At 41.8% G+C, this 21407-nt stretch overlaps 1 protein-coding gene across 6 annotated transcripts in view; it reads right to left on the bottom strand.

Moving 5' to 3' along the window:
- Window positions 1-284: 284 nt before the first annotated feature.
- Window positions 285-21407, bottom strand: part of LOC105497466 (SH3 domain containing GRB2 like 3, endophilin A3) — a 166696-nt gene continuing 145573 nt past the window's right edge. For 5 of the 6 annotated variants that reach the window (XM_011768566.3, XM_011768568.3, XM_011768572.3 and 2 more), the window contains one exon: window positions 285-947. In XM_011768566.3, the coding sequence (XP_011766868.1) occupies window positions 742-947 (206 nt within the window). In that variant the 3' untranslated portion in view covers window positions 285-741. Of the gene's footprint in view, window positions 948-9281; window positions 9479-21407 lie in introns of all 6 variants that reach the window. The other variant, XR_011626240.1, reaches the window with a different exon arrangement.

The raw sequence follows: 21407 nt of genomic DNA, 5'->3' as shown, positions 1-21407 counted from the left end.
GCATCCATAACACAACTTGCTCAAAAAACCTATCCAAAATGTGGCAGCAGCAGAAGCTTGATTTGGGGTCTTCCATAAATAAACTTGAAGGTAGGCAGAAGGGCTTTCCATCCCCCAACTGGAAGGAGGATGAGTGTCATGTTTGAATCAGGTGGAAAGTGAAGGCTCCCATCAGGAGGCATCATCTAAGCATCCGCGCTGTGACACTTTGGTTGGCCATGGGGTGTCAGTTTGCAGCTGGAAGACTTAAAAATCAACAATTCAACTTAAAAATAACCAAGGCCTTTTGCCAACACAGTGTGTCATGTTTATTGGGCTATTCACAGGTAAGCTTAAAATACAATGAAGAAAAAAGACCAGATGTCATCAGGAATGTCGAGAAACAAAATATTTAGCATTTCTTAGTTTCAAATGTTACCATTTCATTGCAGCTGAGGAATACAGGCCATTCATTGACATAACTGCAATGGGTGAGACTTATTTTTAGTAACAGGAAGCGTATACGTTTAACCAATGACTTTTAGCACAAGAAGCAAAAAAGAAAACAATATTTTCATGTAGCAAAGACAAGAAAATCATTTATACAAACTAAAGTGATACAAAATACATTATAAAGAGAACACACATACAAAAGTCATTAAGTTGGTCAAATAGCAAAGGATGTCACAGAACACCACACTGAGAGCACATTGGTGTGAATTCATTTCAGTTATGAAAGTATGTCCAGAGTGCGTTACACATTTACTGAGGTAAAGGCACGATCACTTCAACATAATTAATGGGGAAGAATCCGGATTCCCCGTGTATCATTCCTTCATACCAGTTTTCATCTATTTGATTGGTTAATGTAATGATGTCCCCTTCTTTAAATCCTAATTCTCCTTGGTTTTCTGGCTCAAAGTCATAGAGACCACGACAGCAGGGCTGGTCCATGGGAATGTTAGAACCTGTCCGCATGATATGGAGACAAAAAGTACAAGTTAACATGATAGATTATCCATGGGAAATTGGAAATGTGGAAAAACTTAGACAGACCCTTAACAGCAGGCCCTGCTTCCTTCCCACAAAAAGGCCAGCTCCACCCAGCTCACGGGTGCTGTTTGTGGTCTCTGGCTGCCTCAGCTCTCCCAGTTGCCTGCGCTGACCCCATAAGCCCAGTGTCTGTCTTTTCAATACTCCCAGGCAGAGAAGTCATGCCCAGCCCATCTCCCAAAAGCAGTCACTCAGCTCCAACTGAAGTCCTAAGGGAGGGACAGAGGAATCACAAGGCCCACCTCCTTCTCTCTGGGAGCTTACAGTTTCTTTGTGGGGATTGGAAAATACATGAGAAACTTTTATTAATCTGTTTTTGAGACAGAGTGTTGCTCTGTCGCCCAGGTTGGAGTGCAATGGTGTGATCCTGGCTTACTGTAACCTCTGGCTCCCAGGTTCAAGCAATTCTTGTGCCTTAGCCTCCCAAGCAGCTGGGACTACAGGTGTGCTCCACCACGCCTGGCTAATTTTTATATTTTTAGTACAGGTGGGGTTTCACCATATTGGACAGGCTGGTCTCGAACTCCTGGCCTTAAGTGATCTGCTCACCTCGACCTCCCAAAGTATTGGGATTACAGGCGTGATCCACTGTGCATGGCCAAAATACTTTTAGAGAACAAATATGAAGTGTATATCACTCATGGTTCAGGAGCTCTGGGGAGAGGGTAGCAGGGAAGACCTTGGTGGTCAGCAAGATCTTCCTAGTGCATGGGCAGGATGAGGGCTGGGAGGAGAGAAACCAGGACAAGAAAGGCAAGAATATTTACAGACAAGAATATTTACTGACGTCTATTCCCAGAATAACATCAAAAACAATTTTTTTCAAAACAAAAGCATGCTAATTGTAAAGAAAAAATACATGTATGCAAAATGGAGAAAGAAAAATCAAAGCTGTAACCCATTACCCCAGAGATAACTGGGCTAGCTTTCAGATTCCAGATGTCTTCATGATTACATTTGTGCATATATTTACATATAGTTGTTTTCATAAAAGATTCTTCTTGTACCCACTAGAGTGAATATATTCCAATTTTACTTTTAGTTACTGACTAGCTGTCAACTCTAACAATGTAACATTTCTTCAACTAGTCTCCTGTTGTTGGACATTTATGGTTCTTCCTTCTTTTCCTTCCTTCTCTTCTTTTCATCTCTTCTTTTCCTTCCTTCCTTCCTTCCTTCCTTCCTTCCTTCCTTCCTTCTTTCCTTCCTTCTCCCTCCCTGTTTTTCTCGACTTCTCTTCCTTTTGCTTCATTTCTTTCTCTTGTCTCTTTTATTCCCCCTTGGCTTTTATAGACAATTCTTTGGGGAAAAAAAAAAAAAAAAGCTTACACATAAATACCCACAAATGTGCACAACTAGTTCCTGAGGATAAATTCCAAGAAAAGGATTTCATGGTCATAGAACATGAATTTGTTCTAAAATATCTGACATTTAGTGTCAATTTATTTTTCTATTAGGGTTGGTGCAAAAGCAATCACAGTTTTTGCCATTACTTTCCATGGCAAAACCCATAATTACTTTTGCACCGACCTGATATCACTATTTTTCTTAAAATGTTTAGAAGTCCCTTTATACTACACATATTTACCCTTTATCTGTCATTTCTGGTACAAACATTATTCCCAACTTATCATCTCTTCTTTTTTTTTTTTTTTTTTCTCATTTTGTTTTTGAAGTTTGTGCTGGCAGTAGGGCAGAGAAGGGTTTCTGTTTTGTTGTGGCATGAATGCACAAATTTAAGAGTATAAACAGTCAAACTGATCACACTTTCTATTCATGGTTTATTCTCCACAGTTCTATATAAATACTCAACTAAATTTTATTCTAGTATTTTTATTTATTTATTTTTCATGTCAGAACTTTTACTTTTATAATCCGTTTGGATTTTGGCAAAAAGAGGTAAATATCTATTATATTTAATAATGCTTATGCAGTTATACCAACATAATTAAATAATCTATATTTTCTCCAGTGATTTCAAGTATTGCCTTTATCTTTATCACATATTTAATTATCATGGGACTTAGATCTATTTTTGGATTTTCTATTTTGTCCCACTGACTCATTTTGGTAACAGTACCATATCGTTTTAAATACTGTAGCTTTATAATAAATGTTAATAGGCCAGGTGTGGTAGCTCAATACCTGTAATCCCAGCACTTTGGGAGGCCAAGGTGGGCAGTTCACTTGAGGCCAGGAGTTTGAGACCAGCCTGGCCAACATGGTGAAACCCCATCTCTAAAAATACAAAAGTTAGTCAGGTGTGGTCGCACATGTCTGTAATCCCAGCTACTCAGGAGGCTGAGGCGGGAGGATCACTTGAACCTGGGAGGTGGAGGTTGCAGTGAGCCAAGATCACACCACTACACTCCAGCCTGGGTGACAGAGTGAGACTCCATTTCAAAAATAAAAATAAATAAATAAATAAAATGTTAATAACTAGTAAAACTAGTTCATAGTCATTACTCTTCTATTTCAATATTTCCTTGCTATTCTCATGAATTCATTTAACTAGGTATATTTTAGTATTAATGTGACACGTTTCTCTCACAAAAATCTCACTTCAGTTTTGACTGGTTCATATTTTTTTTCTTTGAGTATTAATAAGATTAATCTTAGGAGTTTATTTTCTTAATAAATGACTTTTGCCATCGTATTTGATGATTTCCATTTTTATTTCCTTTTTCTGTTATAAGACATTTTCCTCCCTCTAGACTTCAAGTGAGAATTGAAGCAAGTTCTGCCAGAAATTATGTTCTTTCCCCACCGAAGGTATGGGGTATTTCTATGGCTGTCCAAATGAGATGCCCCTTTGTCCTGGGGAGAGGTAGAGAGGTGACAGCATTGTGGGAGGAGGAAGAGAAGGATTGGGGCAGTGGAGATTCCTGGTGTGAGAAGGATTATAATATGTTTGTTTAGACAGCTTGAAATTCACAGAGTAGCGCCTGTTTCTTTAAGGAACAGGGCACTCTAAGGAGCCTTCATCAGCGAAGTTCCACAGGTTGTACCAAGGTGGCTTCCTGTTGCCTTCCTGTGGCAGTGGTTCTCAACTTGGTGGCACACTAAACAGCCCACTGCCCAGGGTGAACCCCAAACCAATGAAATCAGAAGCTCCGGCATCAGTATTGTTTGTTTCTCAGGTCCTTCCAATGTCCAGGGGAGGTTGACAACTACCAGTGAAATGATCCTCCCCCCTCCTTCCCCCAGGGAAGCGTTAAAGGTTAAAGAGACTCAGCTGGCGAGAAAAGGGAAGCGGGTAATGGTAGGGGAGCTCTTCTTCCTCTTCAGGGAGGCAGCTCCTGTCCCGGGTGATGACTTTGAAACTCTGGACCCACCTGCAATATAACCTCTACGATCTACATGATGTTTCTCGCCTCTGGATGGCTCCTTCCATGACAGACCCCACCCCTCCCTAAGTCTGTGTATTCCTCTTGTCATAATGATGAAAGGTAGGGGGTAGAAGGCTGTAAATATCGGGGTTTAGTTCACTATTTTGAATTTGAACAGAACAACATTCAACGATTTCAAACAAAGCATAGGGGAATAGAGGGCTTACAATACAGAACTTTTCATTTTCCTTGGGTCATGGAGTACATATATGGGTGGATAGGCAGGAGCTGAGCACTGAAAAGGGCAACCTGAGCCGTGAGTCAAAGTCTACTTTATTAATGTATACTGTTTTAATGTGGATTATAAAAATAATTCTTATTCTTTTAGCATTTCTCCCACTACTAGTTTTTAACAGTCAGGTACTAGTTTTTAACAGAGTCAGGTACTAGCTTTTACCAGTCAGATGCCAAACCACATGGTAGTCTTGGGAAACATTTCCTTGAACACAGAATGTTAATGCTAGAATGGAATCTGGCAGTCCTCCATGAGTCCTCCCCTTTTCAAATAGAAGCCATCAATGCCTCTGAGAAGTCACAATGGCCTGGCCCCAGGGCTACTGGCTGAGCCAGAAACAGGAGGGCTCCAGACCCCAGGCCATCACCTACCTTGCTCCATGTCACCTCCTACATGATACTACTAAGGGTTGCCAAGACATTTCATAGGCTGATACACTGACTACAGGGCTAATGATTGATTGATTGATTGATAGATAGATACTTTTATATATTTCCCTCCTATTTACTCTATAAGCCACCTGTAATGACCAAAATGCTTAGTGGCAGGCATACACTTGTCCAAGTGTATGTACCACCTCCATGTGTAAACCAGGCCACCACCTCCATGTGTAAACCTGTTCTTGCTGCACACACACACAGAACAAATCATGGAAAAGCTGCATTACTCACTTCTCATGTCATTCATTCTTGGCAAGGAACCACTGCCACATTGCCCACTTTGATATTCTGAGAGCTGGAAAGAGACCAGCACTCCTATCACACTCCATCAGCACCTAAACCCAAGACAGGGCATCTCTCCAGAGACCACTGAGTAGAAAGACCCTGTTCGAGAGCCCCCTGACTCACGCAGTGCAAGTGCACCTGGCCCACCAGCCACCACTGGGCTGCCTAAAACACTAAGAGCAATTGGCACTTGCTAAGTAGGCACTTGGTAAATCCACCCCAACCAGAGCTCAGACTGGCTGCCCTGAATTACACAATGCAGCCAGATGATATTCTGAAGTATCAATGCCTTTTTCATTCTGGGTCATTTCTGTTGCTTGGGGCCCTCAACCCAAGGAGCTGGGGCTTGCCTCTTTTACTTGAGGAGGAGGGTAGAACCCAGACATGAACAAAGCAGTCAATGTTTAGCTTTTAAGTTCCCAAATAAAACCATTTCAGTTGTGACACATTGTGAAAGCCAAGGCTTTTAGGCTTTCATGCTAGAGCCAGGTAGGCTTTTATAAGATTTAAGAGCGAGAGCGATAGAGAGAGAGAGGGAGAGAGAGAGAGAAACTCCTGGGTTCCAAGGAACTAGAGTTTGAAGAACTCAGAGCCTAGCATTTTGATTACAAGCCATGGAGAAGGAGGAGCTGTTTCCTGCCATCCAGAGAAGAGATACAAGCTCTTCCTGGAGGCAAGGAAGTAGGGAAGGGGCCTGGAGTAAGAAGAGGATGAGCAAGAAAATTGAAATGCTCCTTGGATGCCACCCTGGGGAAGGGGGTCTTAGACTCCACTTTCCACAGAAATTCTGGGAGAAGGCAGCTATCAAAGTTCTCTGGACTAACACGGGGGCTGCAGCCCAGTGGAAACCATGTGGTGTCACTAAGTAGAGATGGGGCCTGAAGGCTGGTGGCTCCCTGTGAACTGTGAACAAATTCCCTCAAGTTCCCAGCAGGAATGCTGAGGGGTCACTGAGGCCAGAGACAGCCTGGGGGCAGTGACACAGGGTTCCAAATGCAGAGATTCAGCAACCCAGAGAAGAAGGCCTGGGCCACAGATGTCAGCAGGTCCTGACCCAGGCCCAAGGCCTCCTGTGACGAGTCACCTCAGCTGTGGAAGCGAGCTTCCCTACCTGACACCATGACGTTCTGTAAACTCCCCACACATCCAGGCAACATCTTAGGACTGGATCAGTGGGAGGAGAGAACCTTCAAGAAAAACCAACAGCCCTGATAGGGAATTTCTACTCTGAATTGACTGTTTAAATCCGGAATCGCCTAAGTCATAAATGGATAGTCTATGCTTTCTATTGGAAGAGACTGAGCTACCTTGAAATGGCAAGGTTGTGCTTTTTTCCACCATTAGAAGAAATGGAAAAAAGATTTTAAAACTTTTTTTTTTTTTTTGGTCAACAGCAGAAATGGAAAAAAGATTAAGTTGTTTCCGCCATTGGTCTACATAGAGGCTTGCAAGCAAGTTCAGTTCAGCTAAAGAGAAATTAAGTTGCTGCCCGCCTGAGTGACAGTGTGTGAATTTTCCCTTGACACAAAAGTCACCACGGATGGAGCCCCAGAGTCCAGGCAGAATGGGCTGGATTTCCTCAATGGAGGCTTTCCAACTCTGTTAGATATGAGCCTCTCCAAGAGAGCTGAATGCCTGGTTTCCCACCATCAGAAGCCAGCACCTCAGCTGAAAACATCTCGTAAGAAAAGACTGGTCCTAACCAGTGTCCCATCTTTGTTGACAACCCCCTCCCGTTTCCCCTGTGGTCCTGCAACTGGCAGTTCCTCATCTACCTCCACCTCCTTGCTCTCTCGCATTCAGTAGCTGGCACCTGGAATCACTGGGCATAGTTGCACAGGAGCTCCCAGCTGGCTGCTGTGGATCTGGGTGCCCTTGAACAGGCGGCTGAAACCCCTGACTCTGGGCCGTCCAGTGAGACGGCTTCAGCCAGGGTTGCCCTCCCCAAGTGGCCCTGTGTTTATTTTCTCTTACTCCTGAGACCTGACTTCAACCAAACGTGACAGCCAAGGTGGGAAAACACAGTCTTCCTTGTTAAAGTATTGAAACAAAGATTATTTTAACAGAGAAAAGGGAGTGTCCCTGTTAAATATTTATTATTCAAGCTCTGTTCCACACCATTAGGAAAGAGAGAGAGAGAGAGAGACCCTACCCCAAGAGTTTAAGATGGCTGGTCAGTAAGTACTGTATCAGTAACACAGGAGGAGGTAGGAAAACCACGTTCCCCCTGAAATAAACTGAACTTCCCTCTTGGCATTAATATGGTTCAGTCCCTCTTATTTTAACAGCAGGAAAATTATTTGCAGTTCCCCTCCCCCAACTCCACTAATTTTATATATATATATATATGTATACACACACACACACATATATATACACACACATATATATATATACACATATATATATTTTGGCTAAAGTCTCTGCTGCTGCAAAGGGTTACTTGCATATGCAGAAATGCTGAGCACATTTTATTAAGGTAGAGGCAGTCCAGTCTACAATTCCTCAGCCCCACTCAGCTACAGGGATGAAATAATAACTCCCAGGTGTTAGTGTTTACCATGTGCCAGGACAATATTCTAAGTGCCTCAGAGATATTAGTGGATTTATGGATTTAATTCCCAGAGAAATTCTATGAGTAGGTACCACTATTTCCCCCAATATGAGGGATGGAGAAATTGAGGCATACAAATTTAACACAATTAAGCCACAGCACTGAGACTTGACCGCAGGCCAGGTCGAGAGTCCGTGTTCTTGATCGCTATGCCATATACCGCTCTGAAAATGGTTAGTTTGTGGTTTTATCCCTACTCCTTTTCTTCCTGTTTTCCTTTTTTTTTTTGAGACTGTCTTGCTCTGTCCCTCAAGCTGCAGTACAGTGCCCTGCTATCGGCCTGCAGCCTTGACCTCCTGGGCTCAAGCAATCCTTCCGCCTTAGCCTCCTAAGTACCTGGGACTACAGGCACCATCATGCCCGGATAATTTTGGTATTTTCTATAGAGGTGGGGTCTCACTATGTTGCCCAGGCTGGTCTCAAACTCCAGGGCTTAAGTGATCCTCCTGCTTTGGCCTCCTGCTTTGGCCTGGAATTACAGGCATGAGCTACCATGCCCGGCCTTCTCCCACACCATTTCTGAGCCAACTCCAGCCAATGGGGTGGCCCATCAGCTGGGCTTGGAATGAGCCTTTGGGTCCTCAGTTTGGCATACCTCAGGATGCTCCCAGGCCTTAGAAGGATCTCTAAGAGCATTATCTACCTAAATCCTACCCAGATCCCCAGGAAGGTCTGTCCATGTCCCACCTAGCCTTGCCTGGCACACCTGAAAGATAACTTCCGGGCACTTAGTCTCTATCCTGTCTTCTTCAGCCTGAGTTCCAGCTTCAAAGTGAGCAGCTCAGGCTTCAGTTAAAAATAGTGCCCACTCCAGGTGGTGAATTAGACACCAGAGTAGAGATGGCATCAGAAGGGACTGGCATGTCTGCAGCCTGGCCTTCTCATCTTCTCTCTCTCTCCCATATGCCAGGATCTGGAAGCCTGTTCTCCAGGGCTCCATCTCTAACCCTGACTTTAAGGGAGGTGAAGGTGGAAGGACTGGTCAGTGGTGAAAGGGGCGTCCTTTTCTCTGTTGCACTAAAAATCACATTTCTTTTGTGGAACTTGGGTTCTTTTCAGACCACCGAAGGAGCCCACTGTGCTCACTCCTTTGCTGGCCTTGACTGTGGGGACTTCGTGATCTGGAAGCATTCAGTCAGAGCATCCCCACTGAAAGGCAAACTATGACCCACCCCCACAGCTATTTTGAGGGGCAAAGGGGATGGAGAGAGAAGTAATTCACACAATGCTGTCAACATAAGTCGCTGTTGGGGTACAAGGTATGGAGTCTCCCAGAAGCTACTGACCTGAGAAGGGCTCTTTGTCTTTTAGTAAATCCCCCAGACTGTTGTGTCTTTTGAGTGTTTTTGTTCCTGCTTTTTATAGTTTTTCTCTTGCCTCCCTTGTAGTCTGGCTGCGACCTGTCACTTTTTCCTGCCGTCAATGGCCTTCCCGAAGCAGTCCCTTGGGCCTTCCTAATCTGCTGGTTCCAGTCTGCTGTAGGCTGGGAAATCAGATAACCGATTATATAACATTAACAGTGCTGCATTGTGGGCTCTTACTCTGTACCGAGTCCCTTGCCCAGTACCCCTAATTCACAAGATCCAATTTAATCCTTAGAATAATCCTGTGAGATACTAATGAGAATCCGCATTCGTTAGATGACGAAATTGAGACCCAAAGGTATGAACTGAGACAGGATTCGGGCTTCCCTCTGACTCCAAAGCCCACTTTGCAGTAAGGCAGGTAACACCCCTTTGGGCTGGGTGGGCTCATATTCTGCTCACTTCCTGGCCTGAAGTCAGGAAATCCAAACGTGTTCCCTTATTACTTACACCAGTTGTAGAGCAGCTGAGGAACAGACAGGAAGGTGGGGGGAGTCCACACCCCAGTCAGGAATGGGACCCCAAGGATCCTGGAAGCTTCGGTTCCAGAACCCAGGTGACCTTGAGGTTTGACTGTACCTGCGCCATCCGACTAGAGAGTTCATCTCCTACCATGGTGGGGTAGAAACCTGATTTGGAACTTTCAGGTTTATTTCTGGTTCCAATTCATTTTCAAACTCTCACCGAGTGTTTGAAAGCATGGAGCCAGGAGCATGGAGCCAGGCACCATGCTCAATCTGTGAGATACCATCTCCTCTGAGTTCAAACAAGCATATCTGATTCAAACTCCCTTCAAAAAGTTTCTTTTTTCCCATTTATAATCTCAAATTGTTATGGCAGAATTCGTTTGAAGCACATACTTTCTCGCTATCTAACCCAGACACAACACTGGTGTCCAATGCTGATAGATACCACAGACACTATCTAATTCAACATCTCTAGCATATTGTTTTTCTCCATGGGTAAGAGCGCACTGGACAGAAGCTTCAGATCTCTGCATCTTTGCTGTGGATTAGGTCATCTTTGGGTCCTGATTTCCTTATCTGGAAATTTTAAGTGTTGGTCTATGATGGTTAAGTTGTACATTACCAAGTAAAATCTAGTAAAAGTCTATGAACTGTCTTTCTAGAAATAACAGCCCTGTATTTATCCACAGGAGATGTGATTTATTGAAATTACTTGTCAATGGAACTCAAGCTTAACCATTAAAATCTGTAAAAATAAGCATGTGTGCTTTATGTTAAGCTTAATGCCAATCTTCCTCAATTTACTCGAGTTATATTAGATGGGTTTAATTAATAAAGTTGTGCCCTCCTCCACCTTACAAAACCATGACTTGTCTACTGAGATGACGTTTGCAGATAAATATCAAAACCTGCGGCCCATTTATTTATCAAAATAAACTTTCTGGCAGGTGACCCCTCTATTGCAACCAGATCCAATGTGTGTGGTTTGCTTTTGTTGCTGTTGTTGTTGTTGTTTGTATTATTATTATTATTATTTTGCCACTCTGAGTTCTGGAAAACGAAAATGCAAACAGCAGCCTTCATTAGAGTTGGCTTTCTGGCCACTGGCATAGTGATCAGCTTGCAGATGATACCTTGTCTGGCCTGCTCCTTGCTTTTTCACAATGTGGATTAGTTGCCAACATCTAAAAGTCAGGAGATGTCACATAAACATAGGGTTTCTGGCTAATCTTGAAAAATCAGAAAGGCTAGCTATGATGGGCCCACATTCTCAGGCAAGGGGCACTTGTCGTAGACTATTGGCCGTCCCCTTCAGAAAGAACAAGTGTTTTCTAGTTGTTGAAGGACACACCTCTCTCTGTCATGATCCTGACTTGGAAGCTTAGAGTCAGCCATTTATCACCAGCCTTGCACTACCTTCTTACACTTTTCCTATGTCTCTCATTCCTATAATCTGGCATTCAAGTTTGCACTTGCAGCCACATCCACTGGACAACTCTAAGGGGTGTCATTCATATGGGTTCAGAGTCCCCTGGATGGTGCAACACCATTGTTGCCTGGTTTGTAATCCCAGGAAACAACTGACTTCTACTGTATTTTTTAAAGCAAGTACATAAATTAATATTTAGATGATGGTATTTTACATTTTAGCTTACAGATCAAATGTATCATTATAAAGTATATGTTAAGATTTTAAAATATGCAGCATCGGAGATCATTTCAGCAAAGTCAAAATTCCCACAACTAAGTCGGAATTTATGTCTTATGGCTTTTCAAAACTCTTTTTACAGGCTATTTAGAATAATTGCAGAAAATCATTCCCTGCAGTGAGGAAAACTTCCCTCTCTAAATCTCCCTTCACACTGGAAAATAACAGAGAGACTCTTCCTGTTCACCTCACCAATGGCTACTGATCAGCAATAATAATCATATTTCAACTTTAATTTTTAAAATATTTTTTAAAATATAGGAAATATTAAATGTTCAACCTATCCACGTTTCAAATTATTAAGAATGCTAAGTACTCACAAAAGATAACTACTGCAGCCACAGAATTTAGAGCTAGAAAGTACCTTGGAATGTATTAAGTCCAATCACTTCCTCTAGGAACAAGTTCAAATCGGTCTAGAGGTGCTAAGAAACTCACCCCAACTGATACAACTAAGAAGTTCCAGAATCTGAACTACAACATGGGACTCCTGTTTCCTTATTTTTTTCTCTCTTGCCAATAACTCTGACTCTGAAGCACTACTGATAATACCTAGAAATGGATCTGGGGGGAAGGCTGTTAGTGGGGAAGGGGAATAGAAGAAAAGAGGTGGAAGGAAAGAAATGTAAGAAACAACCTGCTGACCGAACAATCACCATTGTCACTGCTCTGTGAAATTTTAATTTCCTCTACGGAAATGTAGGTTAAAAAAATTGCATGTATTTCTGTTTGTAAAGTGTTCATCTTCTTTAATTTTCAAACTTCATATTTCACTTTTGAATAAATATTTATTTTCTAATGTAATCCTAGACATTTTGTGCCAATGAGGGGAATGACTTAGGCTCTAGAAATTACTTCCAAGCTGCCTTAGAAGTGTCAAGAAATTTATAAAAGTCTCTTTTATACCTAAAGAGAGTTAGAATGTCTTAATACAAGCCATTTGGGAAATTTATTTCACCTCACTCTGATGTGCCTGTAGCACACATTTGGAATGCATATTTGTTAACTAATTTCAGTCTCCTATATGTTTAAAGCAGGTCCCAGTTTGGGGCATATTAACCCTTAGTTGTGATTACACAAAGTGGTACCCCTTTTAAGAGTTTCAGCAAGAAGAAAAAAAAAAACTTCATAAAAAATGAGTTGATAAAATACACTTTGTCCTTAGTCTTTAAATATATAATTCAGGAGGTGACAACCTGGGACGCAATAAAAATTCCTCACGGGCGGGGAAGATACTTGAGCCTGGGTCACAAGTTCCTACACTATTTTCTTCAAAATCAGTGGTTTTCTGGGAGCTACACAGGCACACGTTTCAGCTCAAGGATGTTTCTTGGCCTCCTTTTCTCTTTGGGGACAGAGGGGCAGCTTACACTGATGAAACAGCATGACCCTACACTCGTGGGCTTGAACAGGCAGTCGTTTCTCCCAGCCAGGACCTAGAGTTGGATTTTGTCTGCAATCTGTCATTTCAAGATGTGATTCTCCCCCTTCTCCATTTTGGCTCACTTTACTCATTCTCTTAACTACCTAGCAATGATATTATCAAAGATTCCATCTCAGTCCCACGCTGCATTCTGCTTAGTTGACTTATGTTCTTTCATCTCTCTCTTTTTTTCTTTAGCAAGAAGAAATGATGAAGAAAATGTTCTTGGAATTCATTTCTGGCAGTCTCATGAGCTTTGCTTTCATTTGTTAGAGAAATGCTTGACATTTTTCCTTTACTTTATAAACAGTATGTGCAAATCATTCAGAATCCTAATGGAAAGTAATTTCCCATTAATGCAGGCTATAAATGTCATTTTCTTTTGAAACTGTGCCTCAAAAACAAACAGTACAGGACCCCCTTTACACTCACAAATTCCACCCACAAATCAAGGAAGCCAGTGCTAGGTGTGTGAGATGGGGACTTGAAGCTACCACCGAGGGAAACTTAGAAGAGGCAGCCTGGGACAGGCACAGGCAAAAGACACACAGTGGCACACAGTAGAGTTTGCTGCAGTGGAGCATATGGGACACTGAGCCTTCTTAAAAGCCAGCTTCTGCACATCTGTGATCTCTGTCTGAACATCGCCCTTCTAGGAACTTAATCAGTCTAGGGACCCAGCTACTGGCCAAGAAAGAGGGGACAAAGTACTGACATGCGCGACCTCAGTGAGGAAGCCAAAGACCTCACTGTCTTCTGTTTTTCCCTTCCAAGTCAGATGCATTCAGCGGGCTCCCTTTGCAACCACTTGCTGACCACAGATTCCCCATAATCATGAATCTTGGAAATAAATCATTCCCAATGCTCCTGGCCGTTTCATAACATTCCCTAGTATTCTTTCTTAATGACATAACATGAAATATCTATAAGGTAAAATGCCCAGCTCTGCTACTTCCTGGCTCTCTGATCTTGAGAAGATCTCACTTAACCTCTCAGAGCCTCTACTTACTCATCTGTAAAATGGGGACTAAAAATAGTACTAGAGATGTATACAAAGTATTTATACAATATCTAACCCATAGTAAGTAGTCAATAAGTGTAGTTGCTATTATCACTATCTTATTATTTATTACTTTTTTAAATTTTCACTTCCTTGGAGTACTGTTATGAGGATGAAATGAGTTATGTCTATGTCTACACAGCACCAAATACTAACTCCTGGCATACTGTTGGCACTCAAATGCTAGGTCCCTATGACCTTAAGGGATACTTTAATTCAAATACCTTTTCATTTTTATAAGGCTTAACACACTCTACACTGCCAGTCTGTGAGCTCAATCAAAGGAAAGTTGAGCTCTCTCTTTGGTGGCAAATGAGAGAATGGTGTCTTGGGAGCTTGACCTGAGGTCCTATCTCTAAGAACTACTCGGTTGCAAGCTGGAAAGGTAGAGACAATGGGGCAAGGACTGAGCCCTGGGGTTCTGGGTTCTCCTTTCCTACCGGCATTGAAGGAGGGAAGCTGAGGTTGAACTCACTGTGAAAAGTTTTAGTTAATTTGCTTATACCTAGCTGCTGCTGCTGCTTTTTTTTTTTTTTAGACAAAGTTTCACTCTTGTTGCCCAGGCTGGAGTGCAAGGGTGCGATCTCGGCTCACCGCAACCTCACCACAGCCTCTGCCTCCCGGGTTTCAAGGAATTCTCCTGCCTCAGCCTCCCAAATGGCTGGGATTACAGGCGTGCACCACCGTGCCTGACTAATTTTGTATTTTTAGTAGAGATGGGGTTTCTCCATGTTGGTCAAGCTGGCCTCAAACTCCCGAACTCAGGTGGTCCACCCGCCTTGGCCTCCCAAAGTGCTGGGATTACAGGCATCAGCCACCACAACAGGCTGAAACCCAGTGACCGTTAGATTATGGCAAAACATTTGAAAAACTTTTTGCCTATAATAACTCTGGAAGCAGACCACATACCAGCAGCGCTAAAGAAAGAAGGTGAATAAAATCAGAAGGCTGGATGTTAGCTAAACCTTGGTATGTGTAGCAAGTTATTATAAGAAAGACAAAAGTTGCCCAGTCTGCAAGCAAAGATAAAAGAAAGAGCAGAGGTTGGTTCCTAATGCATTAGAAAAGCAAACTTCTGTACCCCAAAGAAAACAAGATAAGCAGATTGCTCTTTCGAATCATTGCTTCTGTACCCCAAAGAAAACAAGATAAGCAGATTGCTCTTCCGAATCATTCTCAGAGACCTCCCTAAACCAAAGGAACTCAGTTGTGTGGCAAAGATGCAATGAAAGGTGTCACCTTCCTACTCAAATCTGCTGTTTCAGGTGGTCTCAAGGTAGCCTCTGTAAGTTAAGAAAGTGAAGCATGGGTGAGACAAGGAAGGAAAGAAAGAAACGTTTTAAGAGCTATATCTAAGAAAGAACCTTGAATGTATTTACAGGCACATGGAACTGCCTGGAAGTATATAGATCAGAAGATCACTATGTTTTTTAAGAAATCAAGTTGTGGACAGTGTGGTGACTCACCTGTAATTCCAGCAGTTTGGGAGGCTGAGGCAGGTGGATCACTCAAGGTCAGGAGTTCAAGACCAGCCTGGCCAACATGGTGAAGCCCCATCTCTACTAAAAATACAAAAATTGGCCAGGTGTGGTGGTGCATGCCTATAATACCAGCTACTTGGGAGGCTGAGGCACAAGAATTGCTTGAACCTGGGAAGCAGAGGTTGCAGTGAGCCAAGATCCCACCACTGCACTCCAGCCTGGGCGACAGAGCAAGACTATCTCAAAAAAAAAAAAAAAAAAAAGAAAAGAAAAGAAATCAAGTTGTGATAAGAAGTGTAAACCTAACCTGAAGACATCTGTATCTACTAAACTGTAAGGAACCCACAAGGTCCCTGAGCAGCAATAAGCACAGATGTCAAAGAAGGCAGCCCTCCAAAGCCCACTTACAATGTGGTCTTGGAAGACACATTTCTCAGAAAGCAAATCTAGGAGCTCACAGAATAAAAGACAAAAGCATCTCCCTGATCCAAAATCCAGAGAGCAGAACCAGGGTCTAATCAAGATACTTTCTTTACTGCCAGGGTAGGGGTCCTTGAAATTTCTGTCCAGCAGGAGTCCATCATTGTTATGGACTGGTGTATGCAGTGTAGTTCTATTTGCTATGGCCTGAATGTGTGTGTTCCCCCAAAATTCATCTGTTGAACTGTCATCTCCAATGCAATAGTATTAAGAGCTGGGACCGTTAGGAATTGATTAGGTAATGAGAATTAGTGACTTGGGGGTGATTAGGTCATGAGTAGAATTAGTGCCCTTATAAAAGGGACCTGAGGGAGCTCATTTGCTCCTTCTGCCATGTGAGGACATAGCTAGAAGATATCATCTATGAGGAATGGGCCTCCACCAGGCACCAGTTCTGCTGGCACCTTGATTTTAGACATCTCAGCCTCCAGACTGTAAGTAAAAGCTACCCACTCTAAGGTATTTTGTTACAGCAGCCCAAACAAAGATGCCATTACAACTGGATAGCAGCTGCCTAGCTAGAGGTTGTACTTCCCAAGTTGCTTTGCTACTAGGTGTGGCTGTTTGAGCGCTCATCCCTGGAATGTCTGTGTCATTTCCACCTGTGGGTATAAGAGGAAATATCTAGCCTAAATGTTTGTTCCTTCTCCCCTTCCTGCTGGCTTGAGTGGCAATAACTAGGAAGCCATATGATGAAGATGGCAGAGCTGCCATCAGCCTAGACCCCTGAGAGACTTTATGCATTAGAACCACCTATCTTCTTGGAATATTCTCCCTGGACTGTGGCAGGAGTGAGGAAATTCTATTTTACTGCATTTCGGTTTTGTGGTTTTTTTTGTTGTTTTTTTTTTGAAACAGAAACTAGTGTTAGCACAATACAATACAAAAAGTCTTTTGGACCAATAACAAGCAGCAAGAGAAACCTGAATGGACCAATAACAAGCAGCAAGACTGAAATGGTAATTTAAAAATTACCAAAAAAAAAAAAAATGTCCAGGACCAGAAGGATTCACAGCTGAATTCTATCAGACATTCAAAGAAGAGTTAGTGCCAATCCTATTGACACTATTCCACAAGATACAGAAAGAAGGAATCCTCTCTAAATCATTCTAGGAAGCCAGTATCACCCTAATACCAAAACCAGGAAAGGACATAGGAAAAAAAAAAGAAAACTACAGACCAATATCCCTGATGAACACAGATGCAAAAATCCTTAACAAAATACTAGCTAAATGAATCCAACAGCATATCCAAAAGATAATCCACCACAATCAAGTGGGTTTTATACTAGTGATGCAGGGATGGTTTAACATACGCAAGTCAATAAATGTGATACACCATATAAACAGAATTAAAAACAAAAAGTACATGATCATCTCAATGACACTGAAAAAGCATTCGCAAAATCCAGCATCCCTTCATGATTAAAAACCCTCAGCAAAATAGGCATACAAGGGACATCCTTAATATAATAAAAACCATCTATGACAAACCCACAGTCAACATAATACTGAATGGAGAGAAGTTGAAAGCATTTCCTCTGAGAACTGGAACAAGACAAGGATGCCCACTCTCACCACTTCTGTTCGACATAGTACTGGAAGTCCTAGCCAGAGCAATCAGACAAGAGAAAGAAATAAAGGGCATCCAAATCAGTATAGAGGAAGTCAAACTGTCACTGTTTGCTGATGATATAACTGTATACCTAGAAAACCCTAGAACCCAAAAGACTCCTCCAAAAAGCTCCTAGAACTGATAAATGAATTCAGCAAAGTTTCAGGATACAAAATTAATGTATATAAATCAGTAGCTCTGCTATATAACAACAGAGACCAAGCTGAGAATCAAATCAAGAACTCAACCCCTTTTATAATAACTGTAAAACAAAAACAAAAACTTAGGAATATACCTAACCAAAAAGGTAAAAGACCTCTACAAGGAAAACTACAAAACACTGCTGAAAGAAATCATAGATGTCACAAACAAATGGAAACACACCCCATGCTCATGGATGGGCAGAATCAATATTGTGAAGATAACCTTACTGCCAAAAGCAGTCTACAAATTCACTGCAATTCCCATCATCAAAATACTGTCATCATTCTTCACAGAACTAGAAAAAACAATCCTAAAATTCATGTGAAATCAAAAAAGAGCCCGCATAGCCAAAGCAAGATTAACCAAAAAGAATAAATCTGGAGGCATCACATTACCTGATTTCAAACTACCCAAAAGACCACAGTCACCAAAACAACATGGTACTGTTATAAAAATAGGCACATAGATCAGTGGAACAGAATAGAGTACCCAGAAATAAACCCAAATACTTACAGCCAACTGATCTTCGACAACGCAAACAAATGCGTAAAGTGGGGAAAGGACACCCTATTCAACAAATGGTGCTGGAATAATTGGCAAGCTATGTGTAGGAGAATGAAACTGGATTCTCATCTCTCACCTTATACAAAAATCAACTCAACATGGATCAAGGACTTAAATCTAAGACCTGAAACTATAAAAATTCTAGAAGATAACATCAGAAAAATCCTTCTAGACATTGACTTAGGCAAAGGCTTCATGACCAAGAACCCAAAAGCAAATGCAACAAAAACAAAGATAAATAGCCGGGACTTAATTAAACTAAAGAGCTTCTGCAGAGCAAAAGGAACAGTAAGAGTGTACAGACAACCCACGGAGTGGGAGAAAATCTTCATGATCTATACATCTGACAAAGGACTAATATCCAGAATCTACAAGACCTGAATAGACAATTCTCAAAAGAAGATATACAAATGGCCAACAAACATGAAAAAAATGCTCAACATCACTAATGATCAGGGAAATGCAAATCAAAACCACAATGCGATACCAACTTACCCCTGCAAGAATGGCAATAATTAAAAAATCAAAAAATAATAGTTGTTGGCGTGGATGGATGAAAAGGGAACATTTCTACACTGCTGGTGAGAATGTAAACTAGTACAACCACTATGGAAAACTGTGTGGAGATTCCTTAAAGAACCAAAGGTAGAACTACCATTTGATCCAGCAATCCCACTACTGGGTATCTACCCAGAGAAAAAGAAGTCATTATACAAAAAAGATAGTCGCACACGTATGTTTATAGCAGCGAAATTCGCAATTGCAAAAATATGGAACCAGCCCAAATGCCCATCAATGAGTGGATAAAAAAACTGTGGGGGGGGGGGCGGTGTGTGTGTGTGTCATATATTTGCAGTAACCTGGGTGGAATTGGAGACTATTATTCTAAGTGAAGAAACTCAGGAATGGAAAAACAAACATCATGTGTTCTCACCCATAAGCGGGAGCTAAGCTATGAGGATGCAAAGGCATACGAGTGATACAATGGACTTTGGGGACTTGAGAGAAAGGGTGGGAGGGGGTAAGGGATAAAAGACTACAAATTGGGTTCAGTGTATACTGCTCGGCTGATGGGTGCACTGAAATCTCACAAATTACCACTAAAGAGCTTACTCATGTAACCAAATACCACCTGTTCCTCAAAAACCTATGGAAAAAAATTAAAATATCAAAAAAATAAAGAAAGGAAAGGGGGAGTGCTTAACATGGAAAGTTGAATCTCTCCCCCAACTACAGAAATATACAGGGTGAAAAAATAAGTAAATAAGAAGAGATAGAAAATTGTTATGGCACCAATGAATTCTACCTTGAAAATATATCTGCTTCATTAAAATCTTAAAAAACAAACAACAAAAAATAGTCTTCAGAGAATTGTAGCTGAGTATCCTCTTGATACATTTTTTATAAAATCAATTTTATTAACCTTCACTGAAACATTACATCAAAAAATGTAAACTGAAAACTAGTACCACATGCTATAAAGAGACTGTAACCATGAAAATAATTATGGAATAATATAATGGAAAATAGACAATTTTATTACATCCAAAAGGTACATTCTCTAGTCTGTAAATGACTTTTAACCGGAGGCCTCTCCTCTCTGTTAAAATTGAGCATTAAAAATACTCCAGCACAAAACTGTAGCTTATCTTCTTGAAATTGGAATGAATAAAAGAGAATTGAAAACAAGAATATTTTCTCATCATGTGATTTAAGATTGTTTGCCTGTATCCATTCAGCACCTAAAGCCATCTTGGGGAAGAGCAAAGATGCAACCAGTGAGATAAGTGGCATTGAATGTCTTAAGGGAAATTTCCATTAACATGGCACGATGAAGTACAAGACTGCAGCCTTCCTTTCATGTATCAAATCCCTATCACTTATAAAATAGGACTTTTTAAGGTTGCAAATAATGTTGGAAAATGAGACTAAATACTGCTGGTAGACCAGAAATTATGAGGAACACAAGAATGTCTGGAAGACGGAAAGCAGCAGATGGAGGAAATGAGGCTCAACATGGCTCCCAAAGCGGAATGCCATGACAGTGAAGTCTAAGGGCGCCCAAAGCTCAGTATTAGTGGATCCTAAAAACTGGCTGGCTTTCTGAGAAAAGAGCAGCCAGGTGAGTCCATTCATCCTGGGTTTGTACCAGTGCCGGGAGCCCTGGCAACTGCCTTCAGGAAGGGGTACTGACTGAGTGTGGGCACCTGAAACAGAAAGTCAGGGCAGCACTGAAAACCAGAAACCAGTCCACTGCACTCAACAGAACATCCCTTATTCCCCCTTAACCACAGGAGGCAACCTCATAAGCACTCTCAAATAAAAAATTGTGCACAGAGCCAAGAATCATCAACGTATGAGAAACAACTTCATAAAGTAGACCCTAGATCCCAGCAAATACTCAAGGAGATAAGAATTAAGAGGAGATTTTTTAAAAAGTATAATTAAGGGCCAGGTGTGGTGGCTCACGCCTATAATCCCAGCACTTTGGGAGGCCGAGGTGGGTGGATCACGACGTCAGGAGTTCACGACCAGCCTGGTCAACATGGTGAAACCCCGTCTCTACTAAAAATACAAAAATTAGCCAGGTGTGGTGATGGGCACCTGTAATCCCAGTTACTCAGGAGGCTGAGGCAGGAGAATCACTTGAACCTGGGAGGTGGAGGTTGCAGTGAGCCAAGATCGCACCATTGCACTCCAGCCTGGGTGACAAGAGCGAAACTCCATTTCAAATAATAATAATAATAAGAAGAAGTATAATTAATATTCTCATAAGAATATGAAGGGTCTAGTTACTTGTAAAATTTTTTAAAAATGTAAATTTGAACACTTATCATGGTAGGCAGAGCAATAGCCTCCCCCAGAGATGTCTGCTTCCTAATCCTCAGAACCTGTGGATATGTTACCTTACACAGCAAAAGGGAATATGAAGATGTGATAAAGTTACAGATTTTGAGATGGGGAGGTTACCTGGGTTTATGTGGGTAGGTTCAGTATAATCACAACAGTCCTTATAAGGGGGAAGCAGGAGAATCCGAGTTAGAGAA

The sequence above is a fragment of the Macaca nemestrina genome, chromosome 7, assembly GCF_043159975.1.
Source record: "Macaca nemestrina isolate mMacNem1 chromosome 7, mMacNem.hap1, whole genome shotgun sequence".
Taxonomy (NCBI): domain Eukaryota; kingdom Metazoa; phylum Chordata; class Mammalia; order Primates; family Cercopithecidae; genus Macaca; species Macaca nemestrina.
The sequence above is the reverse complement of the archived record's forward strand: the minus strand, read 5'-3'. Positions and strand labels throughout refer to the sequence as shown.